The 25,985-nt window shown below is 43.1% G+C and overlaps 1 protein-coding gene across 2 annotated transcripts in view; it reads left to right on the top strand.

Moving 5' to 3' along the window:
• Window positions 1-25,985, top strand: part of CUBN (cubilin) — a 494,825-nt gene that overhangs the window by 224,828 nt on the left and 244,012 nt on the right. For both annotated transcript variants that reach the window (XM_033931276.1, XM_033931275.1), the window contains exons 29-31: window positions 1,398-1,579; window positions 10,746-10,920; window positions 14,992-15,173. In XM_033931276.1, coding sequence (XP_033787167.1) covers window positions 1,398-1,579; window positions 10,746-10,920; window positions 14,992-15,173 — 539 coding nt within the window. The remainder of the gene's footprint in view (window positions 1-1,397; window positions 1,580-10,745; window positions 10,921-14,991; window positions 15,174-25,985) is intronic.

Genomic DNA, 25,985 nt, shown 5'->3' with positions numbered 1-25,985 from the left:
CATTCTGTGGTCTGGCATCTCTCTCTCTCTCCTTCCCATTCCAGTGGTCTGACATCTCCCCCTTCTTTGGGTCATCTCTCTTCCCTCCCAGTGTAACATTTCTCCCTCCCTCCTCTTCACCACTATCATGTCCAACAATTCTTCCTCTTTCTTCTTTTCCCCATATACATCATCTCTATTTCTCTCTCATGCCACATACCTATGTCCAACAATTCTCCGTTCCTTTTCCCTTCCCCACTGGCAGCATTTCTTTCTCTCCCCACTACTCCACCTGTTCATCATCTCTCTTTTCCTCATTTCCTAACCCCCCCAGCCCGTGCATTTGTCCTTCCCAACCCTTTCCCAGTATGTGCAGTATTTGTCTTTCCCAAACCCCTGAGCATCTGTCCTCCCTGCCTTCCCAACTCCCTACCCCCTGCACCCAGCCTCTCCCTGCCAGGCTCTGCACCCAGTCCCCAGCCCACTTCTCTCCCTTCCCCATCAGGCACTGCATCTAGCCCCCTTCCCCTCATCAGACTCGGCACCCAGCCCCCTTCCTTACATCCCCTGTCAGGCTCTGCACCTAGACCCTTTTCTTCCCTCCCCTGTCAGACTCTGCACCCAGCCCCCCCCTCCACCCTGTCAGGTTTTACACCCAGCCCCCTTCCCTCCCTTGTCAGACTCTGCACCTTGCTCCCTTTCTTCCCTCCCCTGTCAGACTCTGCACCCAACCCCCTTCCCTCGCTCTGCACTTTGCTCCGTCCTCCTACATCCTCTGGCCTGGTGGTCCAGAGTACAGCAGGAGCCAGTCAAAGAAGCCATTGAGCACCGAGGAAGAGCGTCAAAGCTCACTCCCACTCATTGCTGCTCAGCATCAGAAGAAACGAGCTGCAACTGGCCGGGTTTGCAGCGGGACAGGAGGCGGAAAGCTTGCTCCTGCCTGCTGCACCTCTGGACCACCAGGGATGATGAAAGTGGCAATTGTGCCTATGCACAAATCTATCCTGGAAGGTTTTCGGGATATCTGCAATGAATATTCATGAGAGAGATTTGCATGCAGTGGAGGAGGTGCATGCAAATCTCTCTCATGAATACTTGATGTGGATATCCTGAAAACCTGACTTGCTGGGGGTTTCTCCAGGACAGCTTTGGGAAACACTGTGTTACATGCAAAAAAGGTGTAGCCAGGTTTAGACGTTAGCAGAAGCAGAGTTACAATTTAGATGAGTATTTTATAAAATACAGGTATTTGTGTCCATATATAGAATACAAGCACAAATTTATATCTTCATTACGTAGTGCATTTTTCCACAGGTAGTTTTACTTGTGTGAATCTTTCTTAAAATTGCCCACCTCATTTTTAAATGGTATAGATTCTATACTGCTTCATTCACCAATACCTTCTGCTGTTTCTTCAGGTTGTGGAGGAGATCTGAGAGGTGCCACAGGATCCTTCAACAGTCCAGGCTATCCCAACAAGTACCCTGACAATAAGGAATGTGTGTGGTATATTGAGACTATTCCAGGCAGCAGTATCCAGCTCATCATTCATGAGTTCAGCATTGAGTTTCATCCAACCTGCAACTATGACATTCTGGAGGTAGGTGCATCAGTATTTTAGAATCTAATTCTAGTAGGAATACAACAAAGATGCAAATTAGCACCAAATTTGATTGTTATTTTCACCGATGTCAACATGTATTCAGTAGGATCACTAAGTTTCTTCATGTGGACTATCACATTACTCTATGGCTGTCAGAAGTGCTCACAACGAAAAACATATGTGCTAGTTGTGCTAGTATTTCGCAAAGTAAAGTAGGTGCCTATTTTCCTTTATAGCAGAGCTTCCCATATTGTGGGTCATGACCCCAAACAGAGTCGCACACGCTGTTTTTGGGGTTTTGATCCAGCCTGGAAGTACATTATGATATGCCTTGGTGGAGTTGCTCACAGTAATATCTTGAGACTCAAATATCTCATAGCCCCAAGCTATATAAGCCCTGGGTGACACCAGTGAAGTCATTCAGTAAGAAGAGAAAAATGTAATGAGTCTCAAGATATTACTGTGTGCTATATTAACCCTTTAATTAGCAGATGGTGAAAAGGCTGCTTAAGTAACTTTATGTTGAATGAGAGCAACAGTGCCACGTAAACAGGAAGCGGCGTAAAGGGCGAACAGAATGCTAGGAATGATTAAGAAGGGGATCACGAACAGATCGGAGAAGGTTATCATGCCGCTGTACCAGGCCATGGTGCGCCCTCACCTGGAGTACTGCGTCCAGCACTGGTCGCCGTACATGAAGAAAGACACGGTACTATCGAAAGGGTCCAGAGAAGAGCAACTAAGATGGTTAAGGGGCTGGAAGAGTGGCCGTACAGTGAAAGATTAGAGAATCTGGGCCTCTTCTCCCTTGAAAAGAGGAGACTGAGAGGGGATGTGATCGAAACATTCAAAAGAATGAAGGGAATAGACTTAGTAGATAAAGACAGGTTGTTCACCCTCTCGAAGGTAGAGAAAATGAGAGGGCACTCTCTAAAGTTAAAAGGGGATAGATTCCATACAAATGTAAGGAAGTTCTTCTTCACCCAGAGAGTGGTGGAAAACTGGAATGCTCTTCCGGAGGCTGTTATAGGGAAAACACCCTCCAGGGATTCAAGACAAAGTTAGACAAGTTCCTGCTGAACCAGAATGTATGCAGGTAGGGCTAGTCTCAGTCTCAGTTAGGGCACTGGGCTGACCCAGCAGCAGCAATTCTTATGTTCTTATGGAGATGTAGATCTCCCGTAAGAGCCATAGAAGTCACATGTTGCTTCTGAGCAACAATGCCAAATAAAGGGTTAAGGTGGCGCTTGGCATAAAAGATTCAGTGCTTCAAGGTGGGCTGCAATTGGTGGAGTTGATAAATCACAGCCTGGAAAAAATTGGCAAGTACTGTTGTATAAGATAGGCTCCAAATAATGCATGCAAAAATCCACTCGAACTCTACCCAAACTTCTTTCATACCAGAATTTTATAACAGACTATTTACATGCATATGTGGCCAGAAACAGGCCAAAATGGCTATGAGGCTCTTTTACTAAACAGTGCTAGAATACGGCCTTAGCGCATTTTAACGTGGCACTTTCTCAGGCACTAAGGCCAAATTCAGCATGGCATCATTGTAGGCTTTCTGAATGTATTCGTTTTTCCAATCATGTGCACATTTCCTGGTCACAATTGTGCCTACATTGCAGGCCAGCAGCCTTGCGATTGTCAGTCAACCACATGATGCGCTTGTGGGCAGCAAGTTCTGGAGAAGGGTTGCACAGACGGACAGACAGACCACACTCTGGGCATTCAAGAAAAAAAAAAACCTCTTTAATTAAACAGTAGTGCAGAGCCTGTTTCTTCACAGGCTCCTATAAGTTTGTGTTCTTCCAAGAAAACAAGTAGGCTTTTCCCTAATCTTTTCCCAATCACAAGTCCCATTCTCCATAGGACTTGACACACCCCAAACAGTCTTTATTTTAGGTGCAGGAAACAGTTAGGCAGCATTTGGTCCCAGGTCTTAGCAGGCACTGAACAAAGGCAGGTTTTTAAATGCAGTAGTATCTTACCTCCTACAAACTCTGTCAGTGCCAAGCCCTTCCAAGCAGCTTCTCCAGCTCCTAGGTTCCCTCTAGCACACCTCTCCTTTTGGGTCTGGCTCAGCCTTTTAAGTTCCCCTGAGTCACTTCCTGGTTTCCTACTTTTCTTCCCTCTCCTCTTCTTGAGGAAACCTCTTTCTCACTGCTGCTGTGGTTGTGAGACAATTTAGCCAGAAGGGGGAGTGCTGGGTTTTCCTGAGGTTTATTCTGAGTCTGAGCAGCAGTGTCAAGCAGGGGAAGTGGCAGGGTTTCATGCACTCTGTCACAGTGCGTTATAGAACCAAGATTATAGTTTTGTACAGGCACCTTAAACATAAGCCAGTATTTTAAAGGCCTACATTTAAGGCATTAATCTCATGCCTACAGAGGCGCATAGCAATGCATATAGATGCGTAAGGCAACTTCTGGCACAAACCCCACCTCCACCTGCCTTGCATGTCCATACGTATTGCTATGCACCTCCGTAGGCATGAGACCAGCGCCTTAGAACGGTATATCTAGTTGGTTTTTTTTTTCCTGAAAATGTGTGCTTTGATTGGTTATTTAGGTGGTGGCAGCAGTCGTACCGCTGCCTAACTTTATCGCGCCCTATACAGAATCAGGGCCGATATTCACTTGCAGTACCAGTAAAAAAGTTAACTCTGGGTTAACCAGTTAGTGAGTGAACATACTAGCTGGAGAATGCATCCCTGCCCATTTCCCTGCTCATGATATGTCCCCACTCAAAAAATTAAAAAAAAAATAAATAATGTGCAATTAATACACACTGAAAGGCAATTTACTGCAATACAATTTAATGTGTTTTGAGGTAAATCTTTTTTGCATGTTTAGTGCTCATTAGCATTTAACGCAGTGTAGTAAAAGGGCTTCGTTGTACAATTACCCCCTAAGAGCCTGATGCCTATAGGTGAAATTCAAAAGGGCAGTGATTGTAAGTTTATTTTACATAGGCAACATAAGCACCTTTGATCAAAGCAATAGGATGATCTGCCTATTCCTCACAAGATTATTTCTGGGTCAAAGAAGAATGTTGCTGCTTGATCCAGTGATTTGCTAGTTATATTAATCACTGTGAAATGTAAAAAATAGAATAAACATTGCGGTGCAACTTGTACATTTATGCCTGTGTCTTCACTAGTGGCAATAATCATCCCAACATCATTTAAATGTAATCATTTTAATATTAACTAAATGGGTTTTAATCAAAATTCTCACTGAAAGTGAAGCTAAAATATGGCCACGAACATTTACACCAGTTCAGGAGTTATAAATGTGCATCTGGATATGACAACTAGTCTGGATCATTCTATCCATGTAGACTGGGCAGAAACACAGAAACATTGTGTGTCCTAAATTAAAGGATTTCTGTGCTGTTCTTGAAGGTTCAAGTTAGAACACTCAATAAGGGGTGGTTATACTGTCTTACATAATTAAGAGTTCATTTTTTGCATTCAGTCTACTGCACCATGACTATTCTGAACTGGATGCTTTCTGTTCACATCTTGAGTAGCTTGTACTTCCACCAAGAAAATTCCACGGTCCAACTTTCTCCCTTTTGCAACACAGGCCCATTTTATTCTCGGGCATCTCTATCCTGCTTGCCAGCCACATTAATCAACCCTTTCTGTTGCTCACAACTCAGGAATGTAGACTAGATTGTAGCACAAAATGGAGCTAGCCAGGCAGAAAGAATTGATAAGGGCAGACCTATATCAGAAGGGTTCACTAACATGCCTAGCACCCCATGCATTATACGCACTGTAGTTCTGAATCTTGTATACCAAATCATCTGAATTTATTTTTTAAAGTTTAGCTGTAGTTTGTTCAGCCACACCCTGCCGATTCCTGGTTTTAAAGGCCATATGATACTATTTTCTTGCAGTAACATTTTCTACTATTTTTTCCCCCTTTTTTTAACCATGGAAACCTTTCCTTGTTTTTTTGGCATTAGCAGGCATGACAGATTTGTAAAACCGGGACAGACCAAATACAAAGGGAGCTAGGAAGGGTGGTTAGGTTGGCAAAGCCTCAAAGGGAGGCATGCATTGCCAGTCTGTGAAGGCTGGGAATGAAAGTTTCTTTAGATGAAAGAAAAAGACTAAAAGGGGAGTGTAAGAATTAAAAGAGAGGATGGATTCAGTGAAGAGGAGGATCAGAAGAAAGCAGATACTTTAAATACATATCTTTGCTTGGTATCCACACTAAAAGGAGAGGGTAAAGCACCAATGGTGAGGGACCGTGGAGTGAATGCTTTACTCTTTAATTATTTAAATTCTGGCACAACTGTTAAGGAAAGAAAGCTGTAGGATGTGACGACCCCAGGACTGAAAATGTGCACACAATTCAAACCTGAACTCGAGCCAGGTGAATCTCAACCTGCGTCAACTCCACAAAATTATCAAATTTTTCTCTAGGCTTTGTATACTGTTTTCTAACCTAGACCTCTTTATTCCTCAAAAAAATAAAAAAGGGCTTTTCCTTCCTTTTCTGGCTAACCCTGGTACAAGAGTATTTCTTGAGCTGCTAATTTTTTTCTAAACTTTCCTAACTTGGGTTCTAGGTAAGCTCTGTAAGGTTTATTTTACATTGCCAAAGCTTGGCTAAGTAGCAGATTAAGTTTTGCAGCTGGTTTATTGGACAGGAACTTGGAATATACATCTGTAGGCAGGCTCTATTACAGTGTATAGAAAGGTGTTTTAATAGAAAATTACACTGAAGATAGGTTTCATTGCTAACACAGCTCACAGATCTCTGGTTGCCTAACAAGATGACTTTTATTCAGTTCAATCACGGTGGCGCTTTAATTCCAAGGCGCACTATCTGGACACTTAGGCCCTGATTCTGCAAAGTGCATCCCAATTTTAGGCAGCTGTAGGCGTCCTACAGCTGTCTAATCCACTGTTATTCAACCGCTGGTCTGCAGAAAATTCCTGCTGGTCCGCACAGGACCGGCAAGATCAATGAGCTGTAGTCTGCACAGGGCCGGAGAGATCATGGGGAGCATCCTACAGTTGCTTTCTCCCCTCCCAGCAACTCTTCTTACTTACCAGCGCAGCAATTCAGGAAGGCAGCCTTGGGGCTTTTGCTGAATCGCGGCCGCCTCTGATGATGCAACTTCTGCTTTCCTCAGAGGCGGTGAGACCCAACAAAGGACCCGAGGCTGCCTTCCTGAATCGCTGCGCTGGCAAGTAAGGAAAGTTGCTGGGAGGGGAGAAAGCCACAGTTAGAGGCTGGGAGCTGCTGGGCATGGTAAAAAAATAAAATAAATAAACAAAAGAGACAGCTGCTACTGGACCTGGAGAGGGATATGGAGAGATGCTGCTGGGAGGGGAGTAGGGAAAGGAGTCTGGGAAGCTGCTGGGCAAGGGAAAAATAGGGACAGCTGATACTGGACCTGGAGAGGGATAAGGAGAGATGCTGCTGGGAGGGGAGGAGGGAAAGGAGGCTGGGAAGCTGCTGGGCAATGGAAAAAAAGGGACAGCTGCTACTGGACCTGGAGAGGGAGAAAGAGAGATGCTGCTGGGAGGGGAGGAGGGAAAGGGAAGGGAAGAGAGTTATTGCTGAACAGGGGGAGGAGGGAAGGGAGAAGAAAAAAGGAAGGAAACAGCTGGCAGGGCGATTAGAGGAGGGGAAGGGGAGAGACAGGAAAGAGATGGGAAGGGGGGTCAGCAGAGGAATTAAGAGGGACAAAGATGCTAGATCTGGTGTAGGAGAGATAAAAATGAATAGAGCAGTGAAGCCGGAATGAATCATGTAAAAAGGAGAGAGGTACATAGGCTGGATGGAAAGGGGAGAGGGACATAGAAAGAAGACAAATAACATATGGAAGGGGGATAGGTCAGACAGTAGATGCTGGACTGAAGAGACAGAGAGGGCAGACGCTGGAAGGAAGAGAGTGAAAAGAAGATGAAAGCAGAAACCAGAGACAACAAAAGATAGAAACAAATAATTTTATTTCTATTTTGTGATTAGAATATATCAGATTTGAAATATATATCCTGATAGAGCTGGTGTTAGACATAACTGGGGATTGCAAAGTTCAGGTAGTGGCTTAGGGCTCTCTCTGACCAGGGGGGCAGTTGCCCTAGTTGCACTCCCCTAACCCTATTCAGTTTTTGTTCATCCTTGCTCTTATACAGGATCAACAAAACCCCTGTCTCCCCTCCCCTTCACATATTCAGTTTTCTTGATAGTAGAGGGGATATATGTGAAGGGGAGGGGAGACAGGGGTTTTGTTGATCCTGTATAAGAGCAAGGATCAACAAAAACCCTGTCTCCCCTCCCCTTCACATATATCCCCTCTACTATTAAGAAAACTGAATAAGCCAAATTATTACAGAATGCTACACAGAAATATCATGCTAACAGAATATCGCAGTCACACATAGCAGGAATAGGGTTAGGGGAGTGCAACTAGGGCAACTGCCCCCCTGGTCAGAGAGAGCCCTAAGCCACTGCCTGGACTTTGCAGTCCCCAGTTATGTCCAGCTCTAGCAGATGTTAGACATAAATGACAATTGTACAGAATATTGTTTCTGTGTATACTTTAATAAAATACTTTCAGTATAAAATCATAACTGAGGCTTGTGCGGATGGGATCAGATGGTTTGCGAGGACCGAGCTCGCGGAGATGGGATGGAAACGGGGTTTTTAAATTTCAGTCCTAGTAGTTTGCCGGTCCACAAAATAATTTTTTTTCCGCCGGTCCATAGGTGTAAAAAGGTTGAAGAACACTGGTCTAATCAGCCAATCGGGATGTACGTTTTTTAAAAAAATGCTCCCCAGGCAGGCCGCCTATATTGAAGGTGCCTCCGGGAGCCTAGGGAGGCCCGCAAGACCGCCTAAGCTCATCTAACCTAATCTTAGGCGAACCTAGGCGGCCCTACGCGTCTCCCTAGTAGAGGAAGAGACGCTTACAATGTAGGCCAGCAAAATGCTGGCCTACATTATAAATAGACGCAGCTGCTATACTTATCACGGAAGGGATCTCCCTGCCGCAATAAGTATAGCGGCTGCGGCCACCTCTCCGATTGCCAGCAAGAGGGTGCCCAATCCCTCCTGCCGGAAAGCCGCACCCCCTCCGGACCTCCCCTGCTAATGCCCCCCCTGTGCTACCACCCCCCTGATGACCCCCCCTAACCTCCCCCCAACTAACTTCCCCCCCCCCCAACTAACCTCTAAATTGTTGGCCAGCCGGCTGGGTCTTGCTGCCGCCCCTTCCCAGCCCATCTCTGCTAAATCTAAGGCCTTATTGGGTCCGCCCATCCCCACTAACCCTAAGGCCTGATTGGCCCAGGCGCCTAGAAAAACTCATCTTTTTATGGAGGTTTGGGATCCTTATATTCAGAATCTTTCACCAAGAATACGAAGTTTGGTTATCAATGATTTACTATGAATTTAGGTTTAATAATTACATTCCAGTTACTTATTTTAATTCTTTATTTTTGTCAACTTTCATCTGGGTTGAGGGATTTCATTCAGAGGGAAAGGTAGAGGGGTAGGGGGTGAATTAGGGGGGTATAGGTAAAATTGGATTAGTTCATATGGAAATTTAATTTGAAAGAATGATATAAATTTGTATGAAATATTATTATTATGATTTTATTATGAAATCATAATAATAATATTTCATACAAATTTATATCATTCTTTCAAATTAAATTTCCATATGAACTAATCCAATTTTACCTATATCCCCCTAATTCACCCCCTATCCCTCTACCTTTCCCTCTGAATGAAATCCCTCAACCCAGATGAAAGTTGACAAAAATAAAGAATTAAAATAAGTAACTGGAATGTAATTATTAAACCTAAATTCATAGTAAATCATTGATATAAGAAATAAATTACATTACATTACATTACATAACCAAACTTCGTATTCTTGGTGAAAGATTCTGAATATAAGGATCCCAAACCTCCATAAAAAGATGAGTTTTTCTAGGCGCCTGGGCCAATCAGGCCTTAGGGTTAGTGGGGATGAGCGGACCCAATAAGGCCTTAGACTTACTGTATTGATTATTGTATTACTGTATTAATTATTTGATTCCTTCAATAAAAATTGTTATAAAGTAACAATAGAAAAGGAAAGATTAAGAACAAAAGTTAAAAAAAATTTTTGTATAAATATTATAACAAACTACATCTCCATAAAAACCATTCTAATGACAAAACAGTAAAACATTCAAATCTCAATGAACCATAATTTATATGGACATCTTTTCAAAAATGCCCCTCTAATAGCCTCTTTTACAAAGCCACGCTAGCAATCCCGAAGCCTATAGAGATTTAAAGGGTTCGGGGTTGTTGCCACGCAGCAACCGCTAGCACAGCTTTGTAAAAGAGGCCATAAGTGGCTTTACTAAAGAGCAAAGAAGGCTCTCACATGCTCTCTTAAACCAGATGTCCTGTTGTAATCTTATAGATCACACGCACACATTTCTACCTGCCTTAGAGTAAGTGTAAATTTGCATGAGAACATAAGAACATTTTAACTGCTTATGTTGCCTTTATTTAAAAAAAAAAAAAAAGGGTGGTACTGTATATAGGTATATTTTTGCTACTGTATGTAGGTATATTTTTCAAAAGATTATAGGTGGCCTGTTATAAAATTATCCTCTCTTTCTACATTTTTTTGTTTTGGATAGATATTTTATTTTCATATATTTTATATTTGTCGTGTTGTATTTTACTGCTTTGTTGTGATATATTTTTTATGGTTATGATTAGAGACTGACACAGGGACAAATTTTTCCCCATCCCCACAGGAACTCAAGTTCCTTGTCCCGTCCCCATGTGTTTTGTCGCTGTATCTGCCCCATTCCTGTAAGCTCTGCCTTAACTGCGCAAGCCTCGAACACTAATGATTTTAAAATGTTTGATGCACGTGCAGATGAGGACAGAGCTTGCAGGAATGGGGCAGGGACAGGAAAAGAACTCTCCTGGACGGGAAAGGGAAAATGAGTTCCCACGGGGATGGGGAACATTTGTCCCCCATGTCACTCTCTAGTTATGATCTGTATAGAGCATTTGTCTCAATAGGTAGGATATAGATATAATTAAACAGAACACATTTAAAAAGTGGTTGCCTTATTGTGAGGGGGTTTATTTTCATTTCTGTGATTTCCATTTCGTTACAGATCTATGGCGGCCCAGATCTAACTTCTCCACGGTTGGCCCAGCTGTGTGCTCCCCGATCAGCAGGGAACCCACTGCAAGTATCTAGTACAGGAAATACCATAACAGTGCGTTTCAAAACAGATGAATATGTCAGTGGAAAAGGATTCAATGCTACTTGGGAGGAGCTCCCAGGAGGTACATTTAAATGTGGCACTAACTTGACCAGCAATATTTGGAATGAAGTTATATGTTCTTCCCAAACAGATAGGGATCTCTGCCTGTGTCTGATCTCTTTTAGTAAATGCTACCGAGTATAGAAAAATTAATTATGCATGTAAAGTAAAATTGTGATATTAGTCACCTGCAATCTTCCAGTCATTTCTGTTATATTCTTTAGATATGACACTAAAATCTAGGCTCCTATTTATTAAGGTGCAATAAGGTTTTGCAGTTTAAGGGCTCCTTTTATGACGCCACGTTAGCGGTTTAATGCGTGTAATAGCGCACGCTAATTTGCCGGCTGCACTAGCCGCTGCCGCCTCCTCTTGAGCAGGCGGTAGTTTTTCGGCGAGCGCGGGGGGGTTAACGTGCGCTAAAAAGTTGCGTGCAATAAAGAGACTAACGCGGCTTCGTAAAAGGAGCCCTAAATGTGTGATTAACTGCAAAATCTCTGTGTTAACTGCTGGGGCATATATAATGCAGCTTGATAATTAGGTCCTTTAGTATAATATAGGTAGGGTTACAGATTTCTATGTCAAAAAAAAGAGGACGCGGGGTCCTACCCCATTCCGCCCACCACCCTGCCCCATTTATCCCCCAAACCTCAGCCCCATACAATCCTCATCTCTTCGGGGGCCACTTCTGGAGGGCATCTGCTCATGCGTGGATGAAATGTGATGATGTCATGCACATACACACATGCATGTGATGTCATCACATCATGTCTGCACACGGGCAGATGTCCTCCAAACGTGGTCTTGAGTTTCCAGATGCCCAGACAGTTTTCTAAAAAGAGGACACCTGGTAACCCTAAATATAAGGGATATACCCGTCCCGACAGAGCTTACAGGAATGGAACAGGGGCAGGGACAGCAACAAAACTCACAGGGATGGGACGGGGAAATTGAACCCTTGCAGGGATGGCGAAAGATTTGTCCCTGTGTTATTCTCTAGTTACAATCAAAGACGTATTATATACAGGCACTCATTTTATACCTGGGGCGATGGAGGGTTAAGTGACTTGCCCAGAGTGACAAGGAGCTGCAATAGGAATTGAGTCCAGTTCCCCAAGTGCTCAGGCCACTGTACTAACCACTAAGCTACGTCTGCACTCCACACAGTCATAATCTCCTCTGCAGGGCTTGTTGTTTCCTTTCCATGGAGCCTGCTTATCAAACTATGGGTTCTTTTTATCAAGCAGCAGTAGAGCTTTTACCACAGGTTGACAAGGTAAATGCTCCAACGCTTGAATGAGTGTCAGAGCATTTACCTCGCTGTTCCACAGTTAAAAGTTCTACCACTGTTTGATAAAAGGAGTCCTGTGTCAGTGCACTATCGTTTGTTTTAGCAAATATACCCCAATAATCCATCTTAATGTCTTATGGACTTTTCTTTTAGGAAAGTATCCACACCTTGTTTAGACCCTGCTAAGCTAACTGCTTTTACCACATTCTCTGGCAACGAATTCCAGAATTTAATTACACACATCTCTGTTAGATGCATGTCTCTTTTCTACCAGACTTGGTCAGCATGTAAGTTGTAGAATATGATGAAACTTTCAATGAAGGGAAGTTTTTTATGCTATGTTATTCATTATGGTTTCCTTTTTAACATTTCCCTCAAACTTTAAACATACTCTGGCCAATATTCAATACTATTAAACTGGCCAGAACAGCTGGAGATATTCAACAACAGATAACCAGTTATCTCCTGCTAACTGGCTAAATTACGTGACTTCAGTGGCATAGTAAGAGCAGGGGAGGGTGTTTTCTTCATGGGAGCACCGATGTCTCTCTTCCTTTCTGCCCTCCCCCAGCATACTTCTTGAAATGTTCGCCAGTTCGAGCAGCATTTTTCACCTGCTGCTCATACCAGTCTCGGCTCCCTTCTGACATCACTTCCCGGTTGCAGGACCAGGACATGACATCAGAAGGGAGCCGAGGCCAGAGTAAGCAGAAGGTGAAAGATGCTGTTTGTGCCAGCAAACATTTCAAGAGGTACGCGAGGGGTGGGGTGGCACTCATTCGGCGGGGAAAAGCAGGGAGTGCACAGCCTGGCAATGCCAGGCACCACCACCCCGGGCAACACCACTGTGCGACTTATCCAATTAGATGTCGAGATTCAGATAAGTATAGCGTTCAAATAGGACAACATAAATAAGTAAAATGTTAACTGGTTAGCACTGAATATTAGCATAACTTTTTAGTGGTTAAAAAACTGTGGATATTTAATTCCAGTCATTGGAAATGGCCCTGCATTGAATATCCTGATTTAACACCAGCAGTGGATAGCAAAAGCATTGCCCACCACTGACGGAATAATGGACTCACTGTCTTATGCTCCTTTTTTTAAAAAAAAAAAAAAAACCCAACCCCATCTTACTCCATTATCCTATCTGCCTCTATTTTCCATTTTTGAAGTCTCTGGAACTCTTTCTCTCTCATCCATCCATTCGTGCTTCATCCTTTTATTCTCAGGCATCCACTGCAGCTCTAAATTTTCTAAGCAAAGCACTCATGAATGGTTTAATTCTTAACATTCTTTCCAGCCCATTGGAAAGAGGTCAGGAATGTCTATCTGTCAGACCGAGGGCAAAATAACTCTGAAAGTTGAATGGAATGGGATGGGATAAGATTTGTCATGAGGTAAAACTGTTGAGAAGACATATTGAGTTTGAAAATAGACCAGATCTGACTGGGGGCTCCAGAAAAATAAATCCACAACATGCCCCAAATTGCCTCTATCCTAGCAACTAGCCCCTAATCTGCTCCCTCCATCCCATACTATCCCCCCTGCAATTGCCTCACCACCTTCTAGACCAGACATGGGCAACTCCGGTCCTCGAGGGTTGGAATCCAATCGGGTTTTCAGGATTTCCCCAATGAATATGCACTGAAAGCACTGCATGCAAATAGATCTCATGCATATTCATTGGGGAAATCCTGAAAACCCAATTGGATTTCAGCCCTTGAGGACCAGAGTTGCCCATGTCTGTTCTAAACTGCCTAGAACTATTTACCAATAACTCTTATAAATTCAGGCATAGAAGGTGCCCCAACACCCTCCCAAACTGCGCTATCACAAAGCTACTCCCCACAACTATTCCACCACTCTAAAATTACTACTACTTTTTGTGGCTTTGGCATTCAAATGGTGGGCGCTGGAGGATTAAGTGCCTTGTCCAGGGTCACAAGGAGCAGCACTGGAATTTGATCTCACGACCTCTGGGTGCAGAGGCAGCAGCTCTACCAGTGAGCTTTCTAAAGTCACCCCGACTTCTGTGTCAGTTTCCACCCCCACCCCCATCCCACCCCATACTATTTTATTTATTTTTATTTTAAAAATTTATATACCGTTTTAAACTAAATGGATACAAAATTTACATACACAGTATTTAAAATGAACACATAATAAAAACAAATGCATACTTAAACATATAATAAAATAAACATAAAAACAATCTTCAAGGGGATACCATAATGTGGATAAAAAGATCGAGGATAGTTCATCAACTTTGTCAAAAGTACCTAAAAAAGGCATCAACAAATAGCTGCCTCAGATCTCCAATGTGATGACTTTGAGTTTTGCTTTATCACAATTTTTTTCAATGGTGCAACTTTATCCAAAGCTCTTTCCAGAGTACTGATTGTGACTAGATTGAGTGTGTGTGAGAGAAAGATTGTACTTAAAGTACTACAGCTAACCAGCTTTTTGGGTGTACATAAATAAAATACTTTTTACTTTTATCTGTAACCTGTATGTGTGAATGCCATGTTTCGATGAGGTCCTGCAGCCAGCCGCAAGCCATGCTTCCAGACTTTTCATATTTCACAGAATTTGAAAATGATACATATCCCTCATGATATTATATACTCTGAATAACTTTACTAAATAAACACACTGAAGGGGTAAATTAAAACAAGTTTGATGTCATTTCTCACACATTTCAGACGGGTGCTAATTCAGCTCCACGTTATGTTTATCATGTGTCCAATGTATGCACACGTATTTTCTTGTGTGACAATTAATGAATGTGTTGCTTTCCAGGCTGTGGAGGAGTATTCCAGGCTTCCAGTGGTGAGATCCATTCTCCAAACTACCCCTCCTCTTACAACAACAACACAGACTGTACTTGGACTATCAGAGTCGATTTTGGGCATCGTGTTCTCTTGAACTTTTCTGACTTTGACATTGAGCCCCATCATGCGTGCAAGTATGACAGTGTTACTGTAAGTACAGAGAGGAGGGGTAACAAAATGTAAGGAAGAGCAATTAAGTAATATAACCATGACGACAAGTTAAAAATGGTTTTCCATAGTTTGTTACTTTTCTACCATTCTTTCTACCATTCCTCACAGAATGCTAAATCAGTCATTGTCAATACTGAGTTTCAAGTTTATTTAAAATTTCTTATACCGCCTAATCAAGCCTTCTAGGTGGTGTACAAAATTGCCAAAACTCTGCGACAAATTAATTTACAATATAAACAAAGACAAAACGGAGGAAATGACAATTCTTTATAGACATTGACGAACGGGAACGAAAGGGAAGAAGGGTTAGAACTACAATTGATAGAGAGAAAAGGACCATTCAAGGAAAAGAACAAAGGGAAGGGAAACAGAAGATAAAAAATCTTTCTTGAATTTAAGTCGCCCTTAAAAGGGCAGTTTAAGTTACAAAGGCATCGAGGAATAAAAATGTCTTTAACTTCGCCTTAAAATTGGCGAGACTTGTTATTTCGTGTAAGTGATTTGGGATACTATTCCAAAGAGAAGGGGCACTAACAGAGAAAATTGTAGCCCTCATTGTACTGATATATTTCAGGGAGGGAATAGAGAGAAGGTTGTGAGCTGTGGTCCTTACCATCCTAGTTTGATTATACGGAATAAGTAAATTGTTAATAAATTCAGGTTGGTTATTTGCTCTGGTTTTAAAAATTAGTAATAGAATTTTGTAGGTGATCCTATGTTCTATTGGAAGCCAGTGAGCTTTCTGTAGGAGGGGAGAGAGATGGTCATTCTTTTTTGCGTTAAATATGATTTTTACAGCAGTGTTTTGTACTAAGAACATAAGAACATAAGAAGTGCCTCTGCTGGGTCAGACCAGAGGTCCATCGCGCCCAGCAGTCCGCTCATGCAGCAGCCCAACAGATCCAGGACCTGTGTAGTAGTCCTCTGTCTGTACCCCTCTATCACCTTTTCCTTCAGAAAATTGTCCAATCCCTTCTTGAACCCTAATACCGTACTCTGTCCTGTCACGCCCTCTGGAAGCGCATTCCAGGTGTCTACCACCTGTTGGGTGAAGAAAAACTTCCTAGCATTGGTTTTGAATCTGTCCCCTTTCAACTTTTCTGAATGCCCTCTCGTTCTTGTAGTTTTCAAAAGTTTGAAGAACCTGTTCCTCTCTACTTTCTCTATGCCCTTCGTGATCTTGTAAGTCTCTATCATATCTCCTCTTCTCCAGGGAAAAGAGACCCAGTTTCTCCAGTCTCTCAGTGTATGAAAGGTTTTCCATACCCTTTATCAAACGTGTCGCTCTGCTCTGAACCCTCTCGAGTATTGCCATATCCTTCTTAAGGTACGACGACCAATATTGGATGCAGCACTCCAGATGCGGACGCACCATCGCCCGATACAACGGGCCTTTGAGGAGGGCATCTATGCATGAGATAACGAGCGAGTGAATTAAAATGTTCAAGGAAGAAGGCTCTAACAGTTTTGCTAAAGATTTAATCATACGTAATCGATGGAAGCAGCGTTGAACAATTGTACTAATATGTAAGTGATAAGTGAATTTACTATCGAATGTAACTCCCAGTAATTTTAGAGAGGGTACCACTTTGACAGGTAGTCTTTTTTAAGTATTAAAGAGGATTGAAGAGAGAGGCAGCACTACTGTCCATACATGACAGAGATAGTTGCTTAGTACTGATGTTTATATTAGCAATGTAATTCTTGTGTTTTTCTCTTCCAATATTGCTTTGTTTTCTGGTATCATGCTTTTTATCAGCTGGTATGGGAGTTTCCCATGTGATACAATCTCATTCTCTCCAATTTAGTCAGGGTCATGAGTCTAATGGTGCAATAATGTGATAACATTTACACAATGTACAGTGGATGAGTGGACTACCTTATTGTGTCATTCTGGATATAGTCTTTTGACATCAGCATCATACCCAACTACATTATGAGGAATTATCTTTAATTCTCCACTATATACCATAATCAGCGTTTGTCTATGTTACCAGGTTTTTTTATTCCATGCTGGTTGTGATCCATCTCATCTAAATATCCTTTCTTTATCTCAGATTATGATTTAAATGTGCATTTTCACCCCTATTTTATTCATTCTAAGCCTTCAGGAATGCCTATATATATATATATATACAAAGTGAAGAAATTAATGTAAAAAATGTAAAAAAAAAAATAACTTATGTGGAACTTGTTAATAAAAACTCATCATTGGACACAATAGAGATTAATCAAGGACTGTATCAACGAGCACATAGAAAAAAATAAGCTGATGAGAACAAGCCAGCATGGTTTCTGTAATGGTAGATCATGCCAGACAAACCTACTACACTTCTTTGAGGGGATAAGCAAAACAATGGACAAAGGTGACCCCATAGACGTAGTGTACCTGGACTTCCAAAAAGCCTTCGACAAGGTGCCTCACAAGCGCCTACTAAGGAAACTGTGGAACCATGGAGTGAAAGGGGACATACACAGATGGATCAGAAACTGGCTGGCAAATAGGAAACAGAGAGTAGGAGTCACTATTCTGACTGGAAAGAGGTCACGAGTGGTGTCCTGCAGGGGTCAGTGCTGGGATCGCTCCTGTTCAATATATTTATTAATGACCTGGAAGCAGGGACGAAGTGCGAAATTATAAAATTTGCGGACGACACAAAACTTTCCGGTAAAGTTAGTACAGTTGAGGAATGTAGAGAACTCCAAAGGGACCTGAACAAACTGAGTGAGTGGGCAATTAAATGGCAGATGAGCTTCAATGTGGAGAAATGTAATGTTATGCACATGGGGAAAGGAAACCCGATGTACAATTACACGATGGGGGGGATATTATTGGGGGAAGGCAACCTAGAAAGAGACTTGGGGTTATGGTGCATAAAACAATGAAACCGGCGGCACAATGTGCCGCGGCCTCGAAAAAGGCAAACAGAATGTTGGGCATTATCAAGAAAGGTATCGCTACCAGAAGCAAGGAGGTTATCCTCCCGCTGTATAGGGCAATGGTGCTACCGCATCTGGAGTATTGCGTTCAATACTGGTCGCCGTACCTTAAGAAGGATATGGTGGTACTTGAGAGGGTCCAGAGAAGAGCAACAAAAATGATAAAGGGCATGGAGAACCTTTCGTATGCTGAGAGACTGGACAGGCTGGGGCTCTTTTCCCTGGAAAAGCGGAGACTTAGAGGGGATATGATAGAAACTTACAAGATCATGAAGGGTATAGAGAAGGTAGAGAGGGACAGATTCTTCAGACTGGCAGGGGCAACAAAAACTAGAGGGCATTCGGAAAAATTGAAGGGAGACAGATTCAGAACAAATGCCAGGAAGTTCTTTACTCAGAGGGTGATGGACACCTGGAATGCACTTCCGGAGGAGGTTGTAAAGCAGAGCATGATTTTGGATTTCAAAATGGGACTGGACAAATTTCTGAAGGAAAAGGGGATTGAAGGGTAAAATTAGAGGGGTACTATACAGTACAAATGCTTTAGAGTAATAGATCACTTACAGGTCATCGACCAGGGGGGCCGCCACGGGAGCGGACTGCTGGGCATGATGGACCTATGGTCTGACTCAGCGGAGGCGATGCTTATGTTCTTACTGAATTATCTCGTCGTTACCTCTCCTGTCAAAATTGCTAATAAGGTTGTATATGATTAGCTGCTTGATTTTTTTGAAAAGCAATGATGTATTAGATAGCAGTCAATTTGGATTTAGAGAAAAATCATAGTACTGAAATGATTTTGATTTCCTTGTTGATTTTCGTTAAAACAGGTGTGGATAAAGGAAAAAGGTTTTAGTATTTTTTTTGCGACTTTAGACTTTATAGTGGCGTTTGATACAATTGATCACTGTATTCCATTGAATCGTTTGAAATTGATTGGTCTGAGTGGTTTGGTTCCTTCCTGTCAGCTGAAAAGGAATCAACTGTTATTGAATGTAAATATAATTCGGTTATTTCTCAAGGTTCATGTCTATTAGTGATGTTATTTTTATGGGGTGTTACCAATATGTAGATTGTTAGGCTGTTTAGGCCTTCAATAGCAATTCTATATGGACAATGTTCAATTTTTGATCAAGATAGATAAGTCTATCAAAGATGCTGTTATATTTTTAAGCTTATGTCTACAGTCTACTATTTGGAGGCCCTTGATATGTTTATCATAATCATAAAAGTAAAATAAAACTGTTTCTTGATCATATGTCTCTTTATCTATAAATTACAATATTATTATTAAGACTTAGCCAAAAGGAAAAATTTATAAAGAGTTTTACCTCATGCAAATTGTCATTTCTTTAATAAGACATTAACTATTTTTTTCTGAGGCCCTCCAAGTACCTACAAATCCAAAATGTGGCCCTGCAAAGGGTTTGAGTTTGAGACCACTGCCATAGATGATGAATCCATTTTAATAGTTGATCTGCTCCATAGCCTTGGAGTGAGTTTAGACCCTGGGCTTACTATGAATAATCAAGTACATAAGATTACAAGTCAGGCTAAGAAGGACAAGAAGGTGAAAAGAGGATTTGACAGCAGCAAATTATAGGTTGGTAATTCAAAGTCATGAAATATTAGCAGGAGGGATGCCCACTCCCTCCTACTGATAGGGTCGCCTTTTCAAAAGGATGGCCCTTCCCCCTCCCAGTGTATCTTGGGATACACTGGGAGAGTCCTAAGGCCCTAGGCCTAGACCAAGCAGGGCTGTCTTAGGCCCCTCCCAGTACATCTTAGGATGTGACCCCTCGTACAACTGGTAGTATTCTGTAAGTTGCACACCCATGTCCTGTCCATTCACCACCCACATGTACGCTTCCCTTTCAGTTATGTGCTTTCCCCCAAATTCTATAAATATCACTCAAAACTGCATGCCCAAATTTGGCCCATGCCTGATTTGCGTGCCCAATTTGAGTAACGAGGCAATTAGCACCAGTAATTGGCAACAACTTGAATTTACGCATACATCTTGCTAGGTGTTATTCTATAAAGATGCGCATGTAAGGTTTTTTAGCATGTAACTGAAAGGGGGGGACATGGGCAAGTAAGGGGCATTCACTTAAGATGCATATTATATAATGCAGGAGATCTGCACCTAATTTAGGCATGAGTCACACCCTAAATTGGGTGTGGATCCTGGCCCTAAGCACTATTCTATAAAGGGTGCTCAACTTGAGTGTCGTTTTTAAAATAGTATTCAGCGCTCTTTTCTTTTTTGGCACTCAAATTTGGATCCCAATTATAGTATATGTGTATAGGATATGTTTCAATTTACTAAATAACTAACTCATAATAATACATTTAATAAGATTGTATGTGTGAAGTGTGAGGTGCCCAGAACTCCTGCAAACAAGCTGCTGGAGAGTTTTTATAGGGCCCATCATCACATTCTCATGTCCCCTTTACACTGTAAATATGCTTTAAACATCAATAGTATGTTCATGGCAGGATTAACCAATAGGCCAAGTAGGCACGTGCCTAGGGCCCAAAATGGTCAGGGGGGCCCGATGAAGGAAGGCATCAACATTGCTTTTTCCAAACGGCGATGGGCCCCTTCAGCATCGATTGGCAATGCGGGGCCGCCCGATTGGCAACGCGGCCCCCCATTGACGGAAAGTAAGACAAGCAAGCAATGCAGGTAAGAAAGGCAACGGGAACTGGAATTGTGCAAGCGGTTCTGCTTGCCTAAAGTTTCCCTCTGAAGCAGCTTCCTGGTTCCGCCTGGGCGCATGGTGGGGTGGGGCGGGGTGGGGCAGGAGGCCCAGTGTACTTGTGTGCCTAGGGACCCTCGACAAATTAATCCTGCCCTGAGTATGTTGGAACCATGCACTAATCTGAAAGGCTGTAGGCACTTAAAAGCCCCAACTTGAATTAACGATCATTGTTCAAAGCGGCTCAGCAGGAGATCATCTTCCATGGTGAAACACGCCATGTGCTCAAATCAAACTACTTCATCCATTCATGACATCCCCCCAAATTTGGATGCTATTTACTGAATCCAGTCCTAGGCACACTGTATAGAATTTGTTGTCCATAACGGAACCACTGTCTTATCCAACACAGTGGTACCTTGGTTTGCGAGCATAATTCGTTCCAGGAGCATGCTCGTAAACTAAAGCACTTGTATATCAAAGCGAGTTTCCCCAGGGAAAATAAGAGAAACTTGGATGATTCGTTCCACAACCCAAAAAGACCCTCTTGAAGCCATTGGTGCTGCTCGCTCCCACCCTGGGAACCGGCTTTACACCCCTCCGCGGGCCACCCCCAAACCCTTACCTTGAGTGGACACCGGCATGCAACAATCCACAGGACATACGTATGCCGGTGCCAAAAGAGCCTGCCGCTGATATATGTTGGGCTGCTGTGGGGCCTTGAGCATGAGAATCTCGGAGAGGGTGGGAGCCAGAAGGCCTTGAGCATGTGCAGATGCTCAAGGCCCCGCAGCAGCCCAGCATACATCAGCAGCAGTGTCTTTCAGCACCGGTACACATATGTCCTGTGGGTTGATGCGTGTTGGTGTCCGCTCGAGGTAAGGGTTTGGGGGTGGGCCGCAAGGGGTGTGAAGCTGGTTCCCGGGGTGGGGGCTCGCTTATCGAGTCAACACTCAGTTTGCGAATCAAAGTTTGCAGGCGTGTTTTGCTCGTCTTGCAAAACATTCACAAATTACGTTACTCGCAAACCAAGGTTTGACTGTAATTATATTAGGAAGTCTTGGGTTACAGGCTTCTTTAAGTACCTATAAAGCACAACTGTTAAAGATCTTACTAATGTTAAAACAATTTTTATGAATTGGAAGGATTTTTCTAAATTAGAATACAATACGTAGTGGAATATGTTATGTCTGTATATTAAGTATGAGAAGATTTATGCAATTAAATGTGGTAATTTAGAGAAATTTAGGTATGTATGGGAATGTTTATTGAAACTTAATGATTAATGTACAGTATTATGCTTAATTTGGATTCATGTTATGCAGTGGCGTACCTAGGGTATGTGGCACCCGGGGCCCATCATTTTTTGACACCCCCCCCCCCCCTCATGGAAAAATTTTTTTTTTTTTTTTTTTTTTTTTGCAATAACCATGAAATGGAATAAATGGTCAGAATAGAAACAGGCAGTGAAAATTTTCTTTTATTGAACCTCATTTATGTAACCATTATTCCAAACATAACATAACATAAATTATGTCGGAATTGTCATGACATCAGAAGTACATATGGAGTAGTTGCAGGTGATGCTTGGGACAGTTCTGATTATGTTAGTTTGGTTTTATGTGTTTTTTGAATAGAAGGGTTTTTATTTCTTTTTTTAAGGTTTTGTAGTTTGTGGTCGAGGTCAATAGGTTGTAGAGTTGGGGGTCAAGTGTTGCAGCTCGAATGGCTAGGAGGTTGTCGAACAGTTTTTTTCTTTTGACGTTTTTGGTTGGAGGGTGTGTGAATGGTGCGTGAGTTCTCCTATGTCTGTTTGAAGTGGATTGAATTATTTAGCTGAAGAAATTAGTTACCCCCCCATTCCACACACATTAATTCTCTTCCATTTTTGTTCCCATTATAAAAAAACACTGATAAGTTCCCAGGAAAAAAATACATTAAAATAAGAAGTGAAAACAAAGGCCCCTACAGATGAGAACATAACATAAGAATAGCCTAACTGGGTCACACCAATGGTCCATCATGCCCAGTAGCCCATTCTCATGGTAGCCAATAGTGCTGCCCGATTCAGAGAAAAATATTTCATTCGATTCGATTCACCCTGTTGAATCGATTTTTCGATTAGATTCACTGTTAATGACACCGCTTTTTAAGTTTAAACAAAGTATAACAATAAATTTCACAACAACAATAAATTTCACAAAGTACTTAAAAAAAAAATCACATTTTTCCATTAAAGCAGTTCTGGAGACATTTGCTTGAACAGTCTTTTTTCCCAGTCCATAAGCAAGCAATATGAAAAAGATTTCCTTAATTATCTACTCAAACATTTTTGCTATTTACTTTCATTGTACCTAGACTATTATTCAGTAGAAAAAATTTAGTTTGTTCAATCAAGCAGAACATTCACTCATAGAAGTCCAATGTCCACACAGGATTTGATTGAACAAACCATATTTTTTCTACTGAATAATAGTTTAGGTATACTGAATAGCAAAAATGTTAAAGCCACACAGAAAAGCAGTAAAAGTCAATAGGTTCTCCAAGTGGGAACAACCTGATGTCTCAGCACTTGAGGAAAAGACCACGTAATAATGTTTATAAGATAAATCATATAAATGATTATACTGAAGCAGGGTGTCCTCAGCGTGAGAGGTAAGCGAGAGGAGAGAATTCTCCAGTGCTTTACACAATAAGGCTCCTCTGCCTGCAGTGCACACCATCATAGGACACCTCAGGTGTGCTCAAATTAATCAATGTGATAAATTAAACAGTGATAAACAATTGGTCAATCACAAGAGTGCAAGATCAAACAGGTTGTTCCCACTCAGAGAACCTATTGACTTTACTGCTTTTCTGTGTGAGTAGATAATTAAGCAAATTTCTGATAGCCTACAGAACTGATTCTCACCTTCCATCCCCAGCCCCCAAGACTTACCAGACCCCCCCTGCCGATGCATTTACTTACTGCCTGAACTGGATATTAAATCGTGGGGAAGAGAGGAGAAATGCGGGGAAAGAGCCAGCCAAAACTAGTATTTGTTGCTGCTGAGTGCACCAATCCAGGGCAAGCAGACGCTTCCCCCATGTCTTAATAACAGACAATGGACTTTTCCTCCAGGAATTTGTCCAAACCTTTCTTAAAACCAGCTACGCTATCTACTTTTAACATAACTTCTGGCCACTTCATTTTTAAGCTTAGATCTTTCCTTCCAAACAGAGACCTTGCTAGATGTCAAATACAGCACAAGGTAACTTCACATGGACTTAACTGTGCAGGAAATGAATCTCCTCATACACCCACCATATAGTGCAAAAATGTGCAAAGGTCTGTTTTTTTCTTTCGATCACTACATAGCCTAATGCCACACAAGCAGCGCTGTTACAAACATATTCTGAAGGTCAATGCTAAGGTTGACAAAGTTTCCTTCCTTGGACCAGAAGGAGATACTGACAAACCACTGGAAGAGATTCTAAAACAACTACCCAGAAATAACACCCAAAGACCCACTCAGTGTGTGAACCAGTTGAGTGGAGTGGACTAACTGGGGGTGGAAATGGGCCCAGAGTTTGCTCAGCAGAATTTCCCAGACTACCTCTTCCTCTCAACACACTGACATGCTACCACCACCACCAACACTAGGAACACCTCACCGAGTATGCCAGCAATGCTTATAAACTTTATAAAACACATTATTATATTTTCTTATAAAGCATATATTTTAACTGAACTCAGCCTTGCCATTCACAAAAATAGAAAAGTTCCCATTTCAAGCTGTCTCATGTACACTTTTCAAATCTAACATATTGTAATCACAAAACAGAAAATAAAATTATTTTTTCTACCTTTTGTTCTCTGATCAATATTCAAATCTTGTTGGTCCCAGGCTCTTGTTGTCTTGCTTGCCAGGGTCTCCTTTCTCCGTGCTAACCATCCGTCTGCCATCTCTGTTCTCCCCTTCCGTTTCCCTTCCCTCTCCCGGAGATCTGGCATCTTTCCTTTTTTTTGTCTCCATCCACAGATTCACCTTTTCTCAACTCCCCACCACCCCAGGATCCACCATCTCTCCCTTTCTGTTCCCAACTATCCTCCTATCCAGTATCTCTATCCCCCCTCCACACCATCCCCTGTTTCCAAGTTCTCTCCCTTTCTGTTCCTTCCCTCCCTAAATCCCATTATGCACCATCTCTCTCCCACTCCTCTGTTTTTAGACCCATTATTTCTAACCCCCAAAGTCTGGCATATGCACGTATCTTTGAACCCCCCTTCCCTCTCTCCCTCTGTGTACTTTTACACCAGGACCCCCCTCCCCCGAAGGTCTGTCCCCCCTCAGAAGGGCTACACCCCACCCCTGAAGACCTGCACCCCCCGAAGGACTTTACCTCCCACCCGAAGGTCTGTCCCCCTCTGAACGCCTAAACCCCACCCCTGAAGGCCTGCACCCTCCCCGAAGGATTGTACCCCCCACCCGAAGGTCTGTCCCCCCCTGAAGGCCTGCACCCATCCCGAAGGCCTGCACCCACCCCGAAGGCCTGCACCCACCCCGAAGGCCTGCACCCACCCCGAAGGCCTGCACCCCCGAAGGCCTGTCCCCCCCCCTTGAAGGCCTGACCCCCCCTTGAAGGCCTGACCCCCCCTTGAAGGCCTGCCTGCTTGTCCCCCCTTGAAGGCCTGTCCCCCCCTTGAAGGTTGGCACCCCCCCAAAGGCCTGCACCCCCTTGAAGGCCTGTCCCACCCCCTTGTAGGCCTGTCCCCCCTTGAAGGCCTGCCTGCTTGTCCCCCCTTGAAGGCCTGTCCCCCCCCTTGAAGGCCTGCACCCCCCTTGAAGGTTGGCACCCCCCCAAAGGCCTGCACCCCCTTGAAGGCCTGTCCCACCCCCTTGTCGGCCTGCCCCCCCCTTGAAGGCCTGCCTGCCTGTCCCCCCCTTGAAGGCCTGCCCCCCCTTGAAGGTCTGCACCCCCCCCCGAAGGCCTGCACCCCCCCGAAGGCCTGTCCCCCCACTTGAAGGCCTGCTTGCCTGTCCCCCCCTTGAAGGCCTGCACCCCCTTGAAGGTCGGCACCCCCCCTGAAGGCATGCACCCCCCCTGAAGGCCTGTCCCCCCTTGAAGGCCTGTCCCCCCCCCTTGTAGGCCTGCACCCCCTTGTAGG

This window comes from Geotrypetes seraphini, chromosome 2 (assembly GCF_902459505.1).
Source record: "Geotrypetes seraphini chromosome 2, aGeoSer1.1, whole genome shotgun sequence".
Taxonomy (NCBI): Eukaryota; Metazoa; Chordata; class Amphibia; order Gymnophiona; family Dermophiidae; genus Geotrypetes; species Geotrypetes seraphini.
The sequence above is the reverse complement of the archived record's forward strand: the minus strand, read 5'-3'. Positions and strand labels throughout refer to the sequence as shown.